General features: G+C 40.8%; 1 protein-coding gene across 1 annotated transcript; it reads right to left on the bottom strand.

Annotated features, from left to right (window-relative positions):
- Positions 1-9,118: 9,118 nt before the first annotated feature.
- On the bottom strand, positions 9,119-21,865 carry RCC1 (regulator of chromosome condensation 1). The gene is made up of 10 exons (XM_063311882.1): positions 21,751-21,865; positions 18,737-18,806; positions 17,516-17,703; positions 16,718-16,897; positions 16,496-16,619; positions 15,606-15,728; positions 14,358-14,513; positions 13,613-13,732; positions 12,552-12,704; positions 9,119-10,842 (listed from the first exon to the last, which is right to left on the bottom strand). The coding sequence occupies exons 2-10, from the start codon at positions 18,792-18,794 to the stop codon at positions 10,670-10,672; spliced, it is 1,275 nt and encodes a 424-aa protein (XP_063167952.1). The 5' UTR covers positions 18,795-18,806; positions 21,751-21,865; the 3' UTR covers positions 9,119-10,669.
- Positions 21,866-22,876: the final 1,011 nt, after the last annotated feature.

Here is a 22,876-nt window from a genome sequence, read left to right as displayed (position 1 = left end):
AGTTAATAGCATAAAGTAAGTAAGTAACGTAAGGTAAGTAAATAGCGTAAAGTAAATAGCGTAAAGTAAGCAAATAGCGTAAAGTAAGTAAATAGGGTAAAGTAAGTAAATAGCGTAAAGTAAGTAAGTAGCGTAAAGTAAGTAGATAGCGTAAAGTAGATAGCGTAAAGTAAGTAAGTAGCGTAAAGTAAGTAGCGTAAAGTAAGTAGCATAAAGTAAGCAAATAGCGTAAGTTAAGTAAGTAACGTAAGTTAAGTAAATAGCGTAAAGTAAGTAAATAGTGTAAGTTACGTAAGTAACGTAACTTAAGTAAATAGCATAAAGTAAGTAAGTAGCGTAAGTTAAGTAAGTAACGTAAAGTAAGTAAATAGCGTAAAGTAAGTAAGTAGAGTAAGTAAGTAAAATAGAGTAGAGTAAGTAGAGTAAAGTAAGTAAGTAGCGTAAAGTAAGTACGTAGAGTAAAGTAAGTAAGTAGAGTAAAGTACAGCAAGTAAATAGCGTAAAGTATCTAAGTAGCGTCTTCAGCAAAGGATCGTTACCTTGTCGTGGTGCTGGAGCTTGAGCACCTCAATGATGCCATGAGCTAAACCGTGAAGGGCCACCCAAGATGGGAAGGTCATGACAGAGAGGTCAGACTAAATGCGATCCCTGGGGAAGGTAATGGCAACCCACCCCAGTATTCTTGCCGTGAAAACTAAATGGATCAGTACAATCAGAGATATGTCAGTATACCATCGGAAGATGAGGCCCCCAGGTCGGAAGATGGTCAAAATGCTACTGGGGAGGAACAGAGGATGAGTTCAATTAGCCCCAGACGTGACAACTAGCTCAAAGCCGAAAGGACGGCTAGCGGCCGACGGTGCTGCTGGTGAACGGCGAATCCGATGTTCTAAGGATCAACACACCGTTGGAACCTGGAATGTAAGATCTAAGAGCCAGGGCAAATTGGATGTGGTTATTGGTGAGCTGTCAAGATTAAAGATAGACATTTTGGGCGTCAGTGAACTGAAATGGACTGGAATGGGCCACTTCACATCAGATGACCACCAGATCTACTACTGTGGACAAGAGGACCACAGAAGAAATGGAGTAGCCTTCCTAATTAATAGTAAAGTGGCTAAAGCAGTGCTCGGATACAATCCAAAAAACAATAGAATGATCTCAATTCGAATTCAGGGCAAGCCATCTAACATCACAGTGATCCAAATATACGCCCCAACCACAGATGCTGAAGAAGCTGAAGTAGAGCAGTTCTGTGAGGATCTGCAGCACCTACTGGACAACACGCCTAAAAGAGACGTTATTTTCATCACAGGAGACTGGAATGCTAAGGTGGGCAGTCAAATGACACCTGGAATTATAGGTAAGCATGGCCTCGAAGAACAAAACGAAGCAGGACATAGGCTGATAGAATTTGCCAAGACAACTCACTCTGCATAACAAACACTCTCTTCCAACAACCTAAGAGGTGGCTTTATACATGGATTTCACCAGATGGACACCGAAATCAGATTGACTACATCCTTTGCAGCCAAAGGTGGCGGACATCTATACAGTCAGTAAAAACCTGGAGCTGACTGTAGTTCAGATCACGAACTTCTTATTGCACAACTTAGGATCAGACTAAAGAGATTAGGGAAGACCCACAGATCAGCTAGATATGAGCTCACTAATATTCCTAAGGAATATGCAGTGGAGGTGAAGAATAGATTTAAGGGACTGGACTTAGTAGATAGGGTCCCGGAAGAACTATGGACAGACGTTCGCAACATTGTTCAGGAGGCGGCAACAAAATACATCCCAAAGAAAGAGAAAACCAAGAAGGCAAAATGGCTGTCTGCTGAGACACTAGAAGTAGCCCAAGAAAGAAGGAAAGCAAAAGGCAACAGTGATAGGGGGAGATATGCCCAATTAAATGCAAAATTCCAGAGGTTAGCCAGAAGAGATAAGGAATTATTTTTAAACAAGCAATGCACGGAAGTGGAAGAAGACAATAGAATAGGAAGGACAAGAGACCTCTTCCAGAAAATTAGAAACATCGGAGGTAAATTCCAGGCCAAAATGGGTATGATCAAAAACAAAGATGGCAAGGACCTAACAGAAGAAGAGGAGATCAAGAAAAGGTGGCAAGAATATACGGAAGACCTGTATAGGAAGGATAACAATATCGGGGATAGCTTTGACGGTGTGGTCAGTGAGCTAGAGCCAGACATCCTGAAGAGTGAGGTTGAATGGGCCTTGAGAAGCATTGCTAACAACAAGACAGCAGGAGACGATGGCATCCCAGCTGAACTGTTCAAAATCTTGCGAGATGATGCTGTCAAGGTAATGCATGCTATATGCCAGCAAATTTGGAAAACACAAGAATGGCCATCCGATTGGAAAAAATCAACTTACATCCCCATACCAAAAAAGGGGAACACTAAAGAATGTTCAAACTATCAAACAGTGGCACTCATTTCACATGCCAGTAAGGTAATGCTCAAGATCCTGCAAGGTAGACTTCAGCAATTCATGGAGCAAGAATTGCCAGATGTACAAGCTGGGTTTAGAAAAGGCAGAGGAACTCGGGACCAAATTGCCAATATCCACTGGATAATGGAAAAAGCCAGGGAGTTTCAGAAAAACATCTATTTCTGTTTTATCGACTATTCTAAAGCCTTTGACTGTGTGGACCATAAGAAATTATGGCAAGTTCTTAGTGGTATGGGGATACCAAGTCATCTTGTATGCCTCCTGAAGAATCTGTATAACGACCAAGTAGCAACAGTAAGAACAGACCACGGAACAACGGACTGGTTTAAGATTGGGAAAGGAGTATGGCAGGGCTGTATACTCTCACCCTACCTATTCAGCTTGTACGCAGAACACATCATGCGACATGCTGGGCTTGAGGAATCCAAGGCTGGAGTTAAAATCGCTGGAAGAAACATTAACAATCTCAGATATGCAGATGATACCACTTTGATGGCTGAAAGCGAAGAGGAACGGAGGAGCCTTATGGTGAAGGTGAAAGAAAAAAGTGCAAAAGCTGGCTTGCAGCTAAACCTCAAAAAAACCAAGATGATGGCAACCAGCTTGATTGATAACTGGCAAATAGAGGGAGAAAATGTAGAAGCAGTGAAAGACTTTGTATTTCTAGGTGCGAAGATTACTGCAGATGCTGACTGCAGTCAGGAAATCAGAAGACGCTTAATCCTTGGGAGAAGAGCAATGACAAATCTCGATAAAATAGTTAAGAGCAGAGACATCACACTGACAACAAAGGTCCGCATAGTCAAAGGAATGGTGTTTCCCATAGTAACATATGGCTGTGAGAGTTGGACCATAAAGAAGGCTGAAAGAAGGAAGATCGATGCTTTTGAACTGTGGTGTTGGAGGAAAATTCTGAGAGTGCCTTGGACTGCAAGAAGATCAAACCAGTCCATCCTCCAGGAAATAAAGCCAGACTGCTCACTTGAGGGAATGATATTAAAGGCAAAACTGAAGTACTTTGGCCACATAATGAGAAGACAGGGCACCCTGGAGAAGATGCTGATGCTAGGGAGAGTGGAGGGCAAAAGGAAGAGGGGCCGACCAAGGGCAAGATGGATGGATGATATTCTAGAGGTGACGGACTCGTCCCTGGGGGAGCTGGGGGTGTTGACGACCGACAGGAAGCTCTGGCGTGGGCTGGTCCATGAAGTCACGAAGAGTTGGAAGCGACTGAATGAATAAACAACAACAAAATCTAAGTAGCGTAAAGTAAGTAAGTAGAGTACAGTAAGTAAATAGCGTAAAGTAAGTAAAGTAAGTAGAGTAAAGTAAGTAAGTAGAGTAAAGTAAGTGAGTAAAGTAAGTAAAATAGAGTAAAGTAGAGTAAAGTAAGTAGAGTAAAGTAAGTAAAGTAGAGTAAAGCAACTAGAGTCAAGTAAGTAAGTAAAGTGAAGCAAGTAGAGTAAAGTAAGTAAATAGAGTAAAGTAAGTAAAGTAAGTAAGTAGAGTAAAGTAAGTGAGTAGAGTAAAGTAAGTGAGTAGAGTAAAGTAAGTAGAGTAGAGTAGAGTAAGTAAGTAGAGTAGAGTAAGTAAGTAGAGTAGAGTAAAGTAAGTAAAGTAAGTAAAGTAAGTAAGTAGAGTACAGTAAGTACAGTAAAGTAAGTAAATAGCGTAAAGTAAGTAAGTAACGTAAAGTAAGTAAATAGCGTAAGTTAAGTAGCATAAGTTAAGTAAATAGTGTAAGTTAATAGCGTAAGTTAAGTAAATAGCGTAAAGTAAGTAAATAGCATAAAGTAAATAGCGCAAGTTAAGTAACGTAAGTTAAGTAAACAGCGTAAAGTAAGTAACGTAAGTTAAGTAAATAGCATAAGCGTAAGTTAAGTAAGTAACATAAGTTAAATAGCGTAAAGTAAGTAACATAAGTAAATAGCGTAAAGTAAGTAAATAGTGTAAGTTAAGTAAGTAACGTAAGTTAGGAAAATAGCGTAAAGTAAGTAAGTAACGTAAGTTAAGTAAATAGCGTAAATTAAGTAAATAGGGTAAAGTAAGTAAATAGCGTAAGTTAAGTTAGTAGCGTAAGTTAAGTAAATAGCGTAAGTTAAGTAAATAGCATAAGTTAAGTAACGTAAGTTAAGTAGCTTAAAGTAAGTAACGTAAGTTAAGTAAATAGTGTAAGCGTAAGTTAAGTAACATAAGTTAGGTAAATAGCGTAAAGTAAGTAAGTAACGTAAGGTAAGTAGTGTAAAGTAAGTAAATAGCGTAAAGTAAGTAACGTAAGTTAAGTAAATAGTGTAAAGTAAGTAAATATCATAAGTAACGTAAGTTAAGTAAATAGCGTAAAGTAAGTAATGTAAGATAAGTAAATAGCGTAAAGTAAGTAAATAGCATAAAGTAAGTAACGTAAGTTAAGTAAATAGCATAAAGTAAGTAGCGTAAAGTAAGTAAATAGGGTAAAGTAAGTTAATAGCATAAAGTAAGTAAGTAACGTAAGGCAAGTAAATAGCGTAAATAGCGTAAAGTAAGCAAATAGCGTAAAGTAAGCAAATAGCGTAAAGTAAGCAAGTAACGTAAAGTAAGCAAGTAACATAAAGTAAGTAACGTAAGTTAAGTAACATAAGTTAGGTAAATAGCGTAAAGTAAGTAAGTAACGTAAAGTAAGTAACGTAAGTTAAGTAAATAATGTAAATTAAGTAAATATAAGTAACGTAAGTTAAGTAAATAGCGTAAAGTAAGTAAATATCATAAGTTAAGTAACGTAAGTTAAGTAAATAGCATAAAGTAAGTAAGTAGCATAAAGTAAGTAAATAGCGTAAATAGCGTAAAGTAAGCAAATAGTGTAAAGTAAGCAAATAGCGTAAAGTAAATAGCGTAAAGTAAGTAAATAGCGTAAAGTAAGCAAGTAACGTAAAGTAAGCAAGTAACGTAAAGTAAGTAACGTAAGTTAAGTAAATAGCGTAAATTAAGTAAATAGCGTAAAGTAAATAGCATAAAGTAAGCAAATAGCGTAAAGTAAGTAAATAGCGTAAAGTAAGTAGCGTAAGTTAAGTAAGTAGCGTAAAGTAAGCAAATAGCGTAAAGTAAGTAAATAGCGTAAAGTAAGTTAATAGCATAAAGTAAGTAAGTAACATAAGGTAAGTAAATAGCGTAAAGTAAATAGCGTAAAGTAAGCAAATAGCGTAAAGTAAGTAGCGTAAAGTAAGTAGCGTAAAGTAAGTAAATAGCGTAAAGTAAGTAAGTAGCGTAAAGTAAGTAAATAGCGTAAAGTAAGCAAATAGCATAAAGTAAGTAAATAGCGTAAAGTAAATAGCGTAAATTAAGTAAGTAACATAAAGTAGCGTAAAGTAAGTAAATAACGTAAGTAAATAGCGTAAAGTAAGCAAATAGCGTAAAGTAAGCAAATAGCATAAAGTAAGTAAATAGCGTAAAGTAAGTAAATAGCGTAAATTAAGTAAGTAGTGTAAAGTAAGTAGCGTAAAGTAACGTAAAGTAAGTAAATAGCGTAAAGTAAGTAGCGTAAAGTAAGTAGCGTGAAGTAAGTAACATAAAGTAGTGTAAAGTAAATAGCGTAAAGTAAGCAAATAGCATAAAGTAAGTAAATAGCGTAAATAGCGTAAATTAAGTAAGTAGCGTAAAGTAACGTAAAGTAAGTAAATAGTGTAAAGTAAGTAGCGTAAAGTAAGTAGCGTAAAGTAAGTAACATAAAGTAGCGTAAAGTAAATAGCGTAAAGTAAGCAAATAGCGTAAAGTAAGCAAATAGCATAAAGTAAGTAAATAGCGTAAAGTAAGTAAATAGCGTAAATTAAGTAAGTAGTGTAAAGTAAGTAGCGTAAAGTAACGTAAAGTAAGTAAATAGCGTAAAGTAAGTAGCGTAAAGTAAGTAGCGTGAAGTAACATAAAGTAGTGTAAAGTAAATAGCATAAAGTAAGCAAATAGCATAAAGTAAGTAAATAGCGTAAATAGCGTAAATTAAGTAAGTAGCGTAAAGTAACGTAAAGTAAGTAAATAGCGTAAAGTAAGTAGCGTAAAGTAAGTAGCGTAAAGTAAGTAACATAAAGTAGCGTAAAGTAAATAGCGTAAAGTAAGCAAATAGCGTAAAGTAAGCAAATAGCATAAAGTAAGTAAATAGCGTAAAGTAAGTAAATAGCGCAAATTAAGTAAGTAGTGTAAAGTAAGTAGCGTAAAGTAAGTAAATAGCGTAAAGTAAGTAGCGTAAAGTAAGTAGCGTGAAGTAAGTAACATAAAGTAGTGTAAAGTAAGTAAATAACGTAAAGTAAGTAAATAGCGTAAAGTAAGTAACGTAAAGTAGCATAAAGTAAGTAGCATGAAGTAAGTAACATAAAGTAGCATAAAGTAAGTAACGTAAAGTAAGTAAATAGCATAAGTAACGTAAAGTAGCGTAAAGTAAGTAAATAGCGTAAAGTAAGTAGCGTAAAGTAAGTAAATAGCATAAAGTAAGTAACGTAAATAGCGTAAAGTAAGTAGCGTAAATAGCGTAAAGTAAATAGCGTAAAGTAACGTAACGTAAGTTAAGTAAATAGCGTAAAGTTAGTAATTAAATAGTGTAAAGTAAGTAAAGTAGGTAATTAAAGTAGGTAAATAGAGTAAAATAAGTAAAGTAAGTAGAGTAAGTAAAATAAATATCATAGGATATAACATCTGCCCAGCAAACTGGAGTTTTGCAAAGCTGCTGTTAGTATAACCGAAGTATTTAGTTCTTATAAAAATTGGTTTAATCTGTTATTCAGCCTAATGCACCAACTATGGGAATGACTTTGTAAGATTGTTTCCATAATCTACCCATTCTGATTATTCAATTTCTATTTTTTGTAATTTTTTCCAATTCTTTTTCCTTGAATCCGCCGTCTCCAGGTGTTGCACATCTAGAGAAGTTACTATTTTCAATGGTTATGTATTATGTGTTGACAGTTTGTATGCAGAAATTTTAACATCATTTCCAACTACTTTCTCCCACTAATGCACCAGGAAAACTCTCTCACAAAGCTTGATTGAATCAAGGTAACCTTTAAATCAGGTTAAATCCAATTAACTTTTACAGCTACATCTACTGAGTCATAATTTTGGAGTTGTTGGCAGAGCCTTCACTAAGAGTTGCCGAACTACACATACAGCAAAGCCTCATCCATTGGCTTAGATCAATCATGGTTGGAACCAGCTCAAACCCACAAGCTGATGAATCCAAAGATCTCACCGAGTGGACATTGAAGTTCTGTTGTCTTTTCCTAAAATTTTCATGCCGTGACAGATGAGTTACCTTTTGCACTAGACTGGAAATAAGAATCCTTTTCACCTTTTCATACCTTTGATCGCTTGCTGGAGACAGCTATTCTCACCCCCTATTCCTAATTTAATAGTGCCCTGCCAGAGAAACTTCTGTTGTTCTACATTATAGCATTCTTAGCTTGCTTGAATGTCTTTTGGAGATAGCAGGACATGCCATTTCTGTAGCTGTTTCCTGCTGCATCTATCCATCACTCTGCTATTCAGCCTCCCAATTGGAGAAAAGCTTCCTACAAACAGGTCCCACCTGATGTCTTCCCTTGGGATGTAATGGAGAGGAAGGCAGGGAGGCTGCAGAGATGACCTTCATACACATCACATGGCCACCTTGGAACACAATTCATCTAGGAAAACTTCTCTGTAAGTTGGTTTTCAAATACAATTCTGGAAGCAAATTCTTTCATCAAATTAAGAACTGGTAGGAAAAATACAGAAGACCCAGTTTGGTTTACAGGTAGTCTTTGACTTATGACCATCCATCTAGCGATCGTTCAAAGTTATGACAGCGCTGAAAAGTGACTTACCACTGGTCCTCACATTTACAACTGTTGCAGCATCCCCATGGTCATGTGATCAAAATTCAGGTGCTTGGCAACCGGCATGTATTTACAGTTGCAGTGTCCCGGGTCACATGATCCCCATTTGCAATCTTCCCAGCCAGCTCCCGACAAGCAAAGTAAATGGGAACCTCATGATTCACTTAATGACCACAGCAAAAAAGGCTGTAAAATCAGGGTGCAGTCACATGATGCCTCACTTAACAGCCACACCGCTTAATGACAAATTTTCCGGTCTCTATTGTGGTTGTACGTTGAGGGCCACTTGTAGTGGTTAAGGCACCGGGCTAGAAACTAGGAGACTGTGAGTTCTAGTACTGCCTGAAGCACAAAGCCAGCTGGATGACTTTGGGCCAGTCATTCTCTCAGTCCTTGGAAGGAGGCAATGGCAAACCACTTCTGAAATCTTGCCAAGAAAACTGCAGGGGCTTGTCAAGGCAGTTGCCAGGAATCAACAGACTTGAAGGTGCATGCACATACAGACACAAAAGGAAAAATACAGATACTTTTTACAGCACTGTAATTTAGCAATCCTATTTTTTAGAATGCATTCTTAGTGCAATTGCAGTTATGAAAACAGCAACAAGATTCTAAAATTCCCAACAGCAGGGATGAAAAGACTCGGGTCCTTCTGAGGTTTTTGTACTCCAATATCCTGCAGCCTAAATCAGCATAAGCTAAGTCAGATGATGGAACCTATAGTTCAGCATCTTTAGGGTGATAGGGATCCCACCTTTGCTTCAAGCAATGCACCTTCAACTGCACTATATAAGACAAAAACAAAGAACTATCAAAATTCAAATTTATTTTAAACGTTAGGATTTCACAGATTTGTACCTATTTGGTGCAAATGCTACCAAAGATACAGTTTTTTACTTTCCTTACCTCTCCAATTTCCCCCTCCCCTGGCTTCCTGAGACTGCAGGAACGCCATATTTTAAAAACATACCCTTTTCTAGAACAGTACAAATTATTCTAAATTTTGGCTGCGAGAGATGACAGAACACAGCTGGCATTTCAAAGGGCATGGCAAAACATCTCCATCTCACTCTTACTTCCCATGATAAAAATGGCTTTTCTTTGGCTGGTTTTACTGCTTCAGCTTTGTTGAGGATTTCAGTTGACAAGCAGGTCCTTGGAACAAGCAATTACATATCTGTCAGGCTAAATGAAAATGCTATTTAAAAGCATGGCACCCAAATGGAAAATTTGGAGAAATCAATCTGCTATTCACGCAAGGCAGGTAATGAAGGAACACCCAAGAGAACTTGGATTTGGTCTCCTAGATTCAAGGGTCTAATTTTTCCAGGAAAAAATAACCAGAGGTGTCACTTTAAATATGGGAAACAGGATTTGTGGATGTCCCAGGCAGCACGGTGACACTGGAAGTCTCTGCTCAGATCCAACAGTTCAGGAGATCAGCAGTTGCATCAGCTGGAGTCGCAGTAAGAGCTCCTAAGGAGACCCTGAAGAACCTATTCAAAAGGAGATACCTTCTGCCCACTCTCCACTTAAGAACCCTGTTTCTCCCCCAACCACAACTACAAGATTGGGGAATTCAGTTTCCCTGCTAGGATAAAGCCACTCCTTCCTGAAATAAGGGAAAAGAGACCCAAATTGCATCCTTTTGCTAAGGCATCCAACTGGAAGATGTGCTTATCTACATTGCTCATCCCTTGCAACCCACCTGTCCCTGGAGTGTATTGGCTGGAGGTGATGGAGGCTGTAGTCTGCCTACATAACCCTGAATCTTTAAGAAGTTACCTTGGTGGAAGAAACTGCCCCCCCTCAACTAAAGGCTTTTGGTGTCATTCCGACTCGCTCTGCTTCAGACAGAAAGAGGAAATGCGGTGAAAGGCATAGCAGCTTTGCTGCACTTAAACTGAAGGCCACAGCTCCCCACATGGATGCAAGCTTTGTGATGGGTAAAAAGTTTTAAAAGGGAAGAATAAATAGCTAAGAATGTAGCAGAGGTGAAGTCCCCAACCTGGTGGTGAACAGAACTGGGGTGAATTCCAAAAGATTCTGAAATGATTGATAAAAGCATGAAAAAAAAGCTAGTGAAAGTAAAAATGGTAGGAAGGAGATTTTTAGACATTGATTTTTTTTAAAAAGGTGGGAAGGCTTTTCTCCATTCCCAATTTGATACGAGATAAGCCGCTTTGGATTTAAACAAATTCCAGCATTCAGAAGAGTATTTTATCTCAGCTAATTTTCTTCTCCAAAGGAACTTTGGAAAGTTTTTCACACAGAAAGGCAGTCTTCAAAACGTGGCCCCAAAAGACTCAGACAGGGAGTGCCCCCTGGAGGGTTCCTGGTGGAACTGCAGGAACAGACTGTCAGCTCTGCTGGTCCTTGACGAGTAAGACGGTGTGCTGCCCTCCTGCTGTCACGGAGAGAACCCTGCGGTTCTCCAGCTGCTGGCCAGACATCTGCACAGGGCTCCAGACATCCTCTTCATCTCCTGTGGCAAGCTGGAGGTTTGACCCCATGCCCCAACCAAAGGCACGGCCTACAGAGAGGTAGAGCATGACGGTCAGAAACAGTGGGCAGCCATTCCCTACCTGGCTAAGAGATGCATAGCTGGTTGTCTTGGGTAATTCCTGCATATATCTGAGCTAGTGGGGAACAGAGGTGAAGATGCTGCACTAGCAATAAGGAGACCTGGGTTCAACCCAACCTTAGCCATGAAGCAACTTTGGGTCAATCACCCTTCCTTGGATCAACATACACATAGCCCTCACTTAACGACTGCCTTGTTTAGCAACCATTCGAAGTTGTGATGGTAAAAAAAAAAGCTTTGTGACCAACCCTTGCATTTACCTCTGCTGCAGTGTCCCATGGTCACCATTCAGGCACTTTGCAACCAGCGCACATTTACAACTGCTGCAGCATCCTGCGGTCACATGATAACCATTCACGTGCTTCGCAACCGGCTTGAGACAGCAGAGTTAATACAGAAGGAGGAAGTAAAACTTAAGCTGTTGTCTTGTGATGTTTCACTTAACAGCCAACTGGGAAGTGAGGTCATAAGCCCATCACAGTCACTTAATTTTCCGCTAAGCAACTGCGACACTTAGCGATCGAGTCGTCGGTTCCAATTGTGGTCACTAAGTGAGGACTACCTGTATCTGAAGAGTGTTTGTTATGGGGGGAAAAAATGGAGGAAGGGAGTCTATGGATGGGGTAGGCATCTAACAAATAATATTTGAGGGAGGGATCTGCAGCCCAACCGTTATGGAGTTACAACCCTAGGATTTGAAGCAACATAGTAATCAAGGGTGACAGGTGCTAGGAATTGCTGGAATCTATAACATCTAGAAAGCCGTCAATTCTCAGCCAAGTTAGACACAGTGTAAGGATGCCGTTTAATGATTTTACAAATACCTCATTTCCTTCCAAAACAGACCTCAGGGCCATTAGCCTTACAGCTTTTCCAAAGAAGTATCGAACTTATTTGTACTTAACATCTCTAATATCTAGACTTTTATAGAATCCCATTACTTGAAGTAACTATGAGAGTTTTAAAGTTCAGGTCTGCTTTTTAAATGTAGCTATGCTTTACATTTGCCACTGTACAGGTAGTCCTCACTTAACAACTGCCTTGTTTAGCAACCATTCAAAGTTATGACGATGCTGAAACAGTAACTTTACGACCAGTCCTTATGACTTTAGCAGCGTCCCGTGGTCATGTGATCGCCATTTGTGCACATCACAGCCAGCTTCCCAGCAGAGTCAATGGAGATGCCAGCAGTAAATCACAAGTCGCAGTCACATGATGTCTCTTAATGACCACAGTGACCATGGTGGAAGTGAGGTTGTAAGTCAGTCATGGTCAAATGTCTCGCTTAATGACCATGTCACTTAGCAACAGAGTTGCTGGTCCAATGTGGTAGTTAAGCGACGACTAACTGTATATGAATACGTATTCTGCAGAGCTGCAGAAGAACACCTAGTAGTGGGTTAGTATCAGACTAGGACTAAGGCGACCAGGTTCAAATTCTCAGTTAGTAACTCTGAGCCTAAACCTACCATATAGGATTGTTCTGAGGATAAAAAAAGGAAGGGATGAGAGGCGTGTATGCTGCCTTTGAGAAAAGGCAGGATGCAAATGCAGGCATTAAAAATAAATCAAGTGTTATTGCAATAACTGAAGATAACCAAAATTGTCATGCAAGCTGCAGGGTCAAGACCTAGTTCTTCATATTTGCTCAGGCTCACCGTCTTCTGTCACCGCACAGCCAACCCGTTCCCCACAGGCCACCGAAGATGATTTGGGCAACCCAGGGATGGCGGTAGGAGAGTTCTTCTCGCCAACTCCTTTTCCAAGGCCCAACATGCCATAGTCTGCTCGCCCAAGACTATACACAGTGCCTGTTTGAAATTGGGAACCAATATCAAGAGAGAAAGGAAGAGAGAGAGAAAGAACATGTCCTGTTAAGAGAAACCCAAATAAAGCCAGCAAGAGAGATATACAGAAGCATCCATGATACAAACTCTTCAGAGACTGTGTAACCGGCAACCACACGTCAGGAGTTGCGTAGTGTAAGGATCCGTTCAACACCCAAAGGAACAGAGGCTCATCCTAAGAAAGCTACCCACCCAATGCCACCAGAACAGATCTTGCCAGCCCCTGTTCCACTACAAAGCTGCCTCTGGCTAGGTTTACATATTGTGCTATGCCATAAAGTTATCCGTTTCATTTTGGCTTTGCACTATGCATGAACCAAGCCTACAAGTACCTCTTCTCCACCCTTCCAAATCATAGAATCAGAGATGGAGGGGGCCTTAGAGGTCCTCCAGGTGAACTACTATAGGATCCACTATAACACGTTTGACAGGTGGCCTCCAGCAAAGCAGAATCATCAACTCACATGGTAGCCTGTTCCTGTATAGCCAGGAAGTTCCTCCTGACATCTACCCTCAACCTTCTTCTTTATAGTTATAATCTCTGGTCCTGCCCTCTAGGGCAACACAGAATAAGTTCATTCCCTTCTCTATATAACAGCCCTTCAGATATTTGAATACTGCTATAATATCACCCCTCAGTCATCTTTTCTATAGATAGTCATGCCCAGATCCTTCAGCTGTTCCTCATAAGGCTTGGTTTCCAGATCCCTCGCCTTCTTGGTAGCCCACTTCTGAACTCACCCTACTTAGTCAGTGCTCTTTCTGAACTATGGTTCCCAGATCTGGACACAGTATTTGAGGTGGAGCCTGACCAGGGCAGAGAGGTGAAACAACTGCTTCCCATGAAACTGCAACACTCCCAGTTGACCCACCTTCTGAATCCAGACACACAGTGTGATGCTGCCCGGCAGAGAACCCAACCCATGATCGGGTGGAATTCTTAAATGCTGTCAGAATCTTTGGAGAATAATAGGTCTCAATTTCTTGGGAACCTGGGGGGATATAAAAGCAAATCCAAGGAGATTAATGTAGTAGTAGCAATAGCAGCCCACTCCCACTTTTAAGCCTGTTTTGCTACAAGTGATCAGGAACTGTGTATTAGCAACAAGCATGTGGAACTAACCCTAACCCAGGATGTTATCAGAGGAGGGACAAAGCATTCCTTTCCCCCTCTGTGCCTAGCACTGAAACTCCTGCCTCCCTGCCCAACATCAAAATTATGGCCACAATGAAAAGCAATTTTCATCACAAATTTCATAAACAATATCATTCTATTTCCCTATTATTCATCAGGCAGAGGAAAATCATCTTCTTCCCCTGAATTATTTAGGATCATAAGGTCCCCAGAGATCACCTTGTCTGACCATGAGTATTTTGGACACCTCCTGAATCCCATCAACTTGAATGGCAACCAGGGTCTCCTCCCTGTTTTGGGGATCATAAGATCCTTGAAGATTGGATCATCTCAAAATAAGAAGCAAGGCATATATTAAATCCTTCTAGCCTACAGAAAGCAACCACTAATTTGGGATCATAAAGTCCTTGGAGACAGGTTCATCTTACCATGAGGGCGCTGGGTATATCCCAAGTCCTATGTGATCATAAACATCAACTCACCCAACTGGTAATAATTGGAGAGGCCAAACCCAACAACATGTCCCTCCTGGGTGATGGCAATTGTGGAGTAAGAGCCACAGAAGACATCCTTGATGTTCCCTTTGGTCTTACAGCCTCTCTGCTTTATGGTGACCACTTGGGGGAGCAACAGCCGCTCTGGAGGAAGAGTGGGAAAAATCACGTCAATATTCATTTATTATATTTCATTAAGGATGGAGACCTGACTTTCTGATGCTTAGGTACCGCTTGCTTGGCTAACAACAAAGAGAAATATATTCACATTGAGAGAAGGCAAAAAATGCAACAAACAGGACAAATGCAGATAAAACTGATCCATTCAGTAAAATAAACAGCTGCTGAATCAAGTTCTTTGCCATTACAGTGAAACACTGTAAAAGAATACCAACTAAAGACCACTTACACATGAGTAGTAACCCATGAAGTCCTTGCAGGACAGATATGATAGCATTCCTGGTTGCTTCAGCGTTTTAACTTGCAAATTTCAAGGAATTCTTCAAAGGAAGTCCGAAGTAGAATACACTGCAATGTTCAGATGTAACACTGATGTACCACTCCTAGCTACAGTCTCCTCCAGAACATAGAAACCGGGAGACTGAGAGTTCTAGTTTCACCTTAGGCATGACAGCCGTCTGGGTGACGTTGGGCCCGTCACTCTCTCTCAGCCCAACTCACCTCAAAGGGTTGTTGTTGTGGGGAAACTTGGAGGAGGAAGGAGAATTAGGTATGTTCGCTGCCTTGGGTTATTTATACAAATAATAAAAGTGGGATAGAAAATAAACAAACAAACATCTAGGAGCAAAGATGAGTCTGCAAATCTGATTATTCAGGAATAGAATGTTGTTCCATTTACTTTGGCTGAACTCCTATTTCATAGTCTGCCTCCTACAAGGATCATCCCTATCTTGTCTGGATTAAACAATTTTTTAGGCTTTATCATCACTTCCACTCACTAATGCTGGAGAGAGTTTGCCTCCCTTTGCTACACATCACCCAAAACTTCTGTGGTTAGCTCCAATCCCTTCAAGCTAAATTTGTGCAACATAAGGTTCTGGCAATGCTTTCTGAGAGCAAATAGCAATGAATTGCTGCAAAGGAGAGTGCTACCCCATTCTCTTACCACCATCCATCATGGCCCATCTCCACTAGAGACAGCTCCTCGAGACTTGTCCCAAGCACTCCCAGATTGCCCCCAAGCAAAGGAATTAAATGCAGTGCTGAGCAACTCACCCAAACCCCGTCTTCCTCCTCGGACCACAAAAATTTGGGGCACACGTCCTAGCTGGCCATTGTCTCCACATCCACAGGTGTAAAGGTTGCCCACACTGGACACTAGGGCTAAGTGATGGCTCCCTGAAAAGAAGACAAGCTGCTTCATCTGTGGTTCAAGAAATACCCCCCAAATTCTATCTCTGATGACTAGAGATGTAATTGTGATGGGACGTTGAATTACGTATATCCCAAAAATATGGAATCTGGTGTTTTATGAAGAACTCTACTGGGGCTCAGAAAGAGAGCTATCTTACATGGGTGGGAAGAAATCTACACTTTAGTTGTTAAAGAACAGATCCAGGAGATGTGTTCTCTACTGCTTTTTGAAGGGTTTTCATACAGTAAAAATGAGAACTTGGAGCAGTGTTTTCCTACATGGTTTAGATTTAACGTTAAAAGATTGGACTAGTATTACATGGTCCTTTTTTAGTTAATTTTAATCACTATTATGCATATTTTTACTCTATTACCACCGTTGTATCTTTGTTATATTTCACTAATAAACAAAATGGATTTAAAAAATTATCTCTCCCCCCCCGCCAGGGGGCAATGCTGAACTAGACAGTTGACCCCAGTTCTTTTTCGAAATCGAAGCATGAGGGAATCCTGCCTTTTTAAAAACTTTACTAGATGGAAGGCAAGCCCAGCTATACATCAGCCCCTGAATAGGTTCATGAATTTACTAAGCCATCTCAACATTTCTTCATTGGTGGGTTAGCTGACGGTACGAACCCACCCATTAGAGCTGCAGGCTGCACGTGAACCAGACCAACATGGCTTGCTGGCTTGCTTGGCAAACCCTGGTTTTTAAAAATCCTAGTTTGGTGAGAAGTATGAATGTCACTCACCAGAGGCAATTTTAACAATTGGGACATCCAGCTGCAGTTCCACTGGGAACAAGCTGCCGCTGGCGGACTCCAAACCATCTTCACCTTTCAGGGGAGCCAATAAGCCAATAACACCGTTTTCATCCTGAGAAGATGCAGATGCACAAGAGAACGAGCTGATGGCCACCCAAAAGAGGAAGCCAAACTCGATGGCTTTTCTCCCAAGCAAACCAGATAACATACCCGGAAAGCGCCCCAAATGAAGACGTGCCCGTCTTCTGTCAAGGCTGCTGTGTGACTGTCCCCAGCAGACACCTGCACCACCTTCTCCTTCAGATCGACCAAGCCCGGCACAGAGTCAGACCCTTCCTCTGAAGTGTCCCTCCCCAGGGCCCCCTCGTCATTGCAGCCAAAGGTGTAGATCTGGAAGGAGAGAATGTGTCATGGTAGAAAACAAATTCAGAAGGAAGTCCAGGAACAGAACTTCCCCACTTTGTCAGTTATGAGACAACCTATCAGCCTGAACAAGAGGAGAAAACCCTTAAAGAAGTCTCACTAGTGAGTAGCAGCAGTTATGGGATTACTAGCATCATTGATTTGTCCCTTTAGGGGTTTAGGGCAAAACACATCAGAACTGCTCACATCTGGCAAGGAATCCAAGTTTTCCATTCCTTGAGCAAACCTGCTCATCTGCTCCTGCTCTCTTCCAAACTCAAGAGTGCATGGAGAAGATTTGAAGCATCAACTTCCACTTTTAAGCAGGTGCAATTCTACTTCAAATTCCAAAACCAGAGAACTGAGATTTGATTATGGGTGAGAAAAGAATCTAGTATCGAGCCTTGTGTTTGTAGGCAGACATTCATATTGGTTTGGTTGGCCTTCTTGGTGGTGGCCCCAAAATCTTGGAATTATTTTTCTTAGCAGCTTATGCCTCTAAGAGAATACTGGTTTCAGGAAAGTCTTTAGAAAGAAGTGTAATTTAAACACACTATGCACATAGCAAAGCATTCCAGAGGAAACCAAGGTATCTTTTTGACTCACTTGGCCTGTTTCGCTGAGACACACTGTATGAACCCCTCCAGCCTCAGCCTGGATGATTTTCTCAGGGAGCTGCACCAGGGCAGGCCTCTTCCGTGCCAGCACATCTGGTCCAAGGCCCAACTGTCCAAGATCACCTTGTCCCAGGGTCAACACCAGTCCTGGCTCACTTTGGTGTGATGGATGGCTAACTGGATAAGAGCAAGGGGAAGGGATGCAAAAGAGAAAGCACACATCCAAATCTGGTTTGAAAGCTTAGGAGTCTAGTGAATATTTAAGCTGAACATTCCCTAACCTAGAGGAGCACATTGTTTTACTGTAAACCGCCCAGAGTCCCCCCATGAGGGGGAGATGGGCGGTGAATAAATTTATAACTAAATAAATAAATAAATAAATAATTCTACACAGGGTATGCCATATGCTCTCCACATACACTAGCACTATGATTAACCAACAAGGTTCTGTTGTGGCAGGACACAATTAGAAGACACAAGATGGCAGGTCCCTGCCTCAGAGATTTTACCTTCTGAACCCTAAATTAGGGAGAAACCAAAAAGAAGGGGGAAGGTTTGAAATCCCAAACTGTCAGGCCTAGCCCAAGAACGATATAGAAGCAATCCAGCTAAATTTCAGTTCTTTATTTGCTTACATCATATAGGCAGAATCTTGCCAGACTGAACCTGTACTCCTCTAACCTAAAGGACAGAATCTGGGAGAATCCAGGGCGTGTCTATTCTGAATCTCTCTTCCCACAGTCCAACTCCGGACCACGCTATCTTTTACCTCGCCCCCCTCCTTGGAGTGTACTCCCTCCTTCCTGAGAACCAGCTGCATTCCTGTAGTCCACCACACAAACATCTGGAAACAGCAGGTTGCCAACCACTGTACTAAACCTATGCTGGGCAAGGAGGTGGCTGCTTGTTGAAAAGCATACTTGGGGCAAAGCACCAGATTGGCACACCCCTTGAGATTAAAAACGAAGGGGAAAAATAGATGTCCTAATTCTCACAGTAACTGCCAAGTTTACCTGCATTCAGCCATGCAGAGGAAAGGAACTCTTTAAAATCAAAGTCCAAAGAAGCACCTTCCCAACATGCTGACTTCAATCACAGTTAACAAGGGTTTGGTAAACAACAAGGACTGTATGATAGGACTGAAGCTTTTGTTTGTTAAATACTGACAGTGCTTGGAACTGAGCAATATTCCCAGCAAGGGGCATCTCACCTTTCGTCCGCTTTACTTTCAGAACGTCGTCTTTTTCTAATACCCGTTTTCTTGGCATGTTTCTTTAAAGCTTGGGGGCAGAGGGGAGGGAAAGAAAAAGACAACAGATCTCCTCAATTAAATAAAAGTTAATATGGTAAATTCAAACCAAAATTTCATTACAGTGGACCAGTGTTTCTCAGCCTCGGCAACTTTAAGCTGTGTGGACTTCAACTCCCAGGATTCCACAGCCAGCATGCTGGCTGTGGAATCCTGGGAGTTGAAGTCCACACAGCTTAAAGTTGCCGAGGCTGAGAAACACTGCAGTAGACAGTAGAAATGCCAGCACAAAGACAGAAAGTAATAGAATTTAAAATAATACTAACGTAAAATAATGCAATGTATAGGAATAGTAGGTAAAAAGCAAGTCAGAAAATCTTCAAATTAAAAAAAATGCATTCACTGGAGGAGCATGATGGCAAAGTGAAAGCACCTATCAGCATTCTCTATGATCTTCCTATTTTTTTCATTTTATCACTTATTCTGTCCCATTTTATTGGTTCCCACAATTAACTGCATATGGCTAGCCCTTAACTATTACTAGTTGAGAACTTTATTTACACTCCCCAATATAAAAAAGATAATATGATGGGAATAAAAAAAACATTTTAAATAAAAGTTATACCTATCAACTACTATATAACAAAGAAGAACATTTTAACAGCAGCTGTACAAATTGAATTTACTATCTATATAGCAACAGGAAGGTTATTATTTAATAGCACCCTGCAAATTTTAAACACTGCTGCACAAAGCTTGGCAGCGCTGTAGGCTATAAAAGAACTACTGTCAGAAAGTAGAAAAATCAAATTAAATTGGCTTGAGTGATATAGAATTGAGAATATCGCTATAAAACTGACCGTAAAAGACCACCTTTAATTTGATTTTCTTCAATTTAGGCACTGCCTGACTCCAAACTGACTCTGGGCAGTGTACAATAAAACCAAACAAAATATAAAATACAGTATAATGAAATTATTAAAGAAAAGGAGTAAAGGACAAGAATTAATGGCAAGTCCTGTTAACTACCCACACCCACAAGCAAATACAAAAGGGGCCCAATCACCCTATCTTTGATGGAAATGTAAAAAAGCTAAAAAAAATTGGACTCAAATATTTATTTATTTTATTTATTTAATCTTTGTCCTGCCTTTATCATTTTTATAAATAACTCAAGGCGGCGAACATACCTAGTACTCCTTCCTCCTCCTCCTCCTATTATATTAATCCAGAAGATTTTAAAGATTAATATACAGTCGAAACCAGAGACATTTCTTTTGGGACTGATGGATAAACAACTGAAAAAATCATATAGGATTTTGTTTTTATATGTAACTCCAGCAAGACTTTGATATGTTCAAAGGTGGAAAGCCCCGATATTACCTACAGTGCAAGAGTGGATGGTAAGGTTGACGGAGTTGGCTGGGACTGCAAAACTGACAGCTTTGATTAGAGAAAAGACATGGACTAATTTTATGGCAAATTAGAAGCCCCTTTTGGACTTTTTGCTTGAAACAGAAAAGAATGAAATTATGCTATATGGATTTGATTATTAGTAATATTATTTGACAATAGAAAAAAATGGATGTTATGTTGTAACCTTAGAGTAAGAGTTTAATGTAAGTTTTACTTGCATCTGTTGTAAAAGGAGTCAGGAGTTATTCCCTTTTCTATTTCTGTTCTCCTCCTTTTCTTTTCTTTCTTTTCTGCACTTTTGCTCTTTCTCTTTATTAGTTTCTGCTAGATTTTATCTCTTTGTTTTAAAATTTAATAAATTTATTATATATATAAAAAAGAAAGTGGCCCCAATCACCCTAACCAGGGCTTTAGGGTTGTGATGATATGTGGGAATGACCTTGGGAGACCGGAGGAAGAGTCGCAGCCTATACAACTGTCATGCAAAAAACATCTCACCCCACAGGAGGAAAGGGGGCGTGGGAAGCAACTTGGAAGGGACCCTCCCTCGTTCTCTGGAAAGTAGAGGTGAGGGATGGGGTAGCGCTTTCAGACTTGCAAGCTTCTGTCACTGTAACCTTACAAGAAAGGGAGGGCTGGTACTTGTGGCTTTGGATTCTTGTCTGGACTACCTCAAAGGGCTGACAAGGGCTTTCCAGAATGCCATTTGGGCGGGAGCCATCTGGATCTCAGGAGGAACCTCATTGCAGAGGGCAGGCACCACAACAGAGAAAGCACCCTTCCCTGGGTCCTGACCAGTGACACTATTTAATTGCAGGGACCTGGAATGCGCCAACTCTGTTGGCTTATACTGGTCAGGCAGATCCCATGGGAGATAGGCAGTCCCTCAGATAACCAGGCCCTATGCCAGGGTTTCTCAGCCAGGGTTCCGTGGCATCCTAGGGCTCTGTGAGAGGTCACCAGGGGTTCCCTGGGAGACCACAATTTATTTAAAAAATTATTTCAAATTCACACCACTTCACATGAAAGAGGTAAGTTCCAGTCTTTATTTTTAGTTTAAGAACATTGTTAATGCATACAGACAGGCCTACCCATGAAACGAATATAATAATGCTGTAACTTCCGGCCTATCTTGGAGCCTGAATGTGCAGGGGTTCCCAAGGCCTGAAAAATATTCCAAGGGTTCCTCCAGGGTCAAAAGGTTGGGAGAGGCTGCCCTATGCTGTGTAGGGCTTTATTGGTAAGGCACCTTGAATTGCACCCAGAAGCACACTGGTAACTGGTGCAGCTTGCAAAGCTCACATGCTCAGTTGACTCAATCTGTCTATCATAAATGGTCTTTCTCTTTTCCAGTGGCAACAGAGAACAAGCTGAATCCTCAAGAGCATGCCCCCTGCGCATGTAACAGATGCAAATCTGGCCATACCCCCCCCCCCCGTCTTAAAAGTAAAATTGCTCAGTGACAGAAGCAATTTTAGTAGTCAAAGCCTTCCCTTGTTTCACATCGCCTGAGACAATTTGCAAAGAATCCTCGAAAATAGAAAAGTATTGTTACTTACACACACACACGCACACTCACAAACGCAGCGTGCTGCTGCCTTAGGGCCACCTGTTCAGTCCTCTCAAGAGATTGGCTGTGCTTGGAAAACTCATGGACTCTTAAAATAATAAATAAAACAAAAGGAAGATCAGAACACTATTCAGAAATGCGTGCAGCTAACTCACCCCCCAAATCCATGAACAGAAGTACGATCAATAACCGACTTAGAAGAACAAAGATCACTTTTGGTACAGCAAAAGTTGGCTTGATATACTTGGTGCCACTTCTGATCTGAGCATGACCATTCCCAGAGTTTGTACACGCAAGTCGCTTATACCAACGTCTAGTTCACAAATAAGCCTTGTAAAAATTCAATGCCATTCCACGCCGGAATCAAGACAGCAATGGGCCCTGGGCAAAGAATTTCTATTCTCGACTTAAGTTCCACCTGTCACACAGCTGTCAAAGACCCAGGAATTCTGCCAGGAAAGAAACAAAGAAATCCTCTATCTGCCAAGTGAGTCGATTGTAAACCTACCAAACTACAGCTAGGAGGCCAAACTACTTAATCACTCCCCTCCAGGTTCTCATGCCATCTTTGCTATAACTTGATAGTAGCACAACTTTTTCCTAGGGGACACTGCATTGCAACCTTTGGGTGATAAATGTCGCTACAATTTTACGGCGTGCAGTCCATGTTCTTGGGAAGGACTGGAACCACATCCTGGCAAATGTCCCCATCATCCTTCTTGTATTGTCTTGTTAAAGAGAAGACCGGTCTAGCTAATCCAAGGACTGTCCTTCTGGATGGACAACTCCTTCCCATCCTAGTCCTTAACAGGATTACATCACCCATCTTCAAGGAGTGAAGAAGCCACTATTCTTCACACGGTCAATTTTATCCCCAGCCTATCCTCTTAGATAGGTTAAGCTCAGGGAGACAGAATGGCTGAACCAAGATTGGGACCTATATAATAATAAGGAATTGGACCCAATTCTCAACACCAAAGTCATTAGGTTACACTGGTTTCCCTTTTACGTAGAGACACTTCCATATGGAATTCTGTAGGGAAAGCAGGTGCTTCGCTACTCAGCTACAGCCACATGAAAAATATGCATGATTGTTTTTTCCTAAGGCAGGCTAG

The sequence above is a fragment of the Candoia aspera genome, chromosome 10, assembly GCF_035149785.1.
Source record: "Candoia aspera isolate rCanAsp1 chromosome 10, rCanAsp1.hap2, whole genome shotgun sequence".
Taxonomy (NCBI): Eukaryota; Metazoa; Chordata; class Lepidosauria; order Squamata; family Boidae; genus Candoia; species Candoia aspera.
The sequence above is the reverse complement of the archived record's forward strand: the minus strand, read 5'-3'. Positions and strand labels throughout refer to the sequence as shown.

Coding starts and splice junctions, on each gene's coding strand:
- RCC1 (XM_063311882.1), bottom strand. CDS start 18,794: ATGCCAAGAAAACGGGTATTAGAAAAAGACGACGTTCTGAAAGTAAAG. Junction 16,620..16,717: donor TCATTTGGGGCGCTTTCCGG/GTATGTTATCTG, acceptor GCATCTTCTCAG/GATGAAAACGGTGTTATTGG. Junction 13,733..14,357: donor CTCCAATTATTACCAGTTGG/GTGAGTTGATGT, acceptor ATATCCCCCCAG/GTTCCCAAGAAATTGAGACC.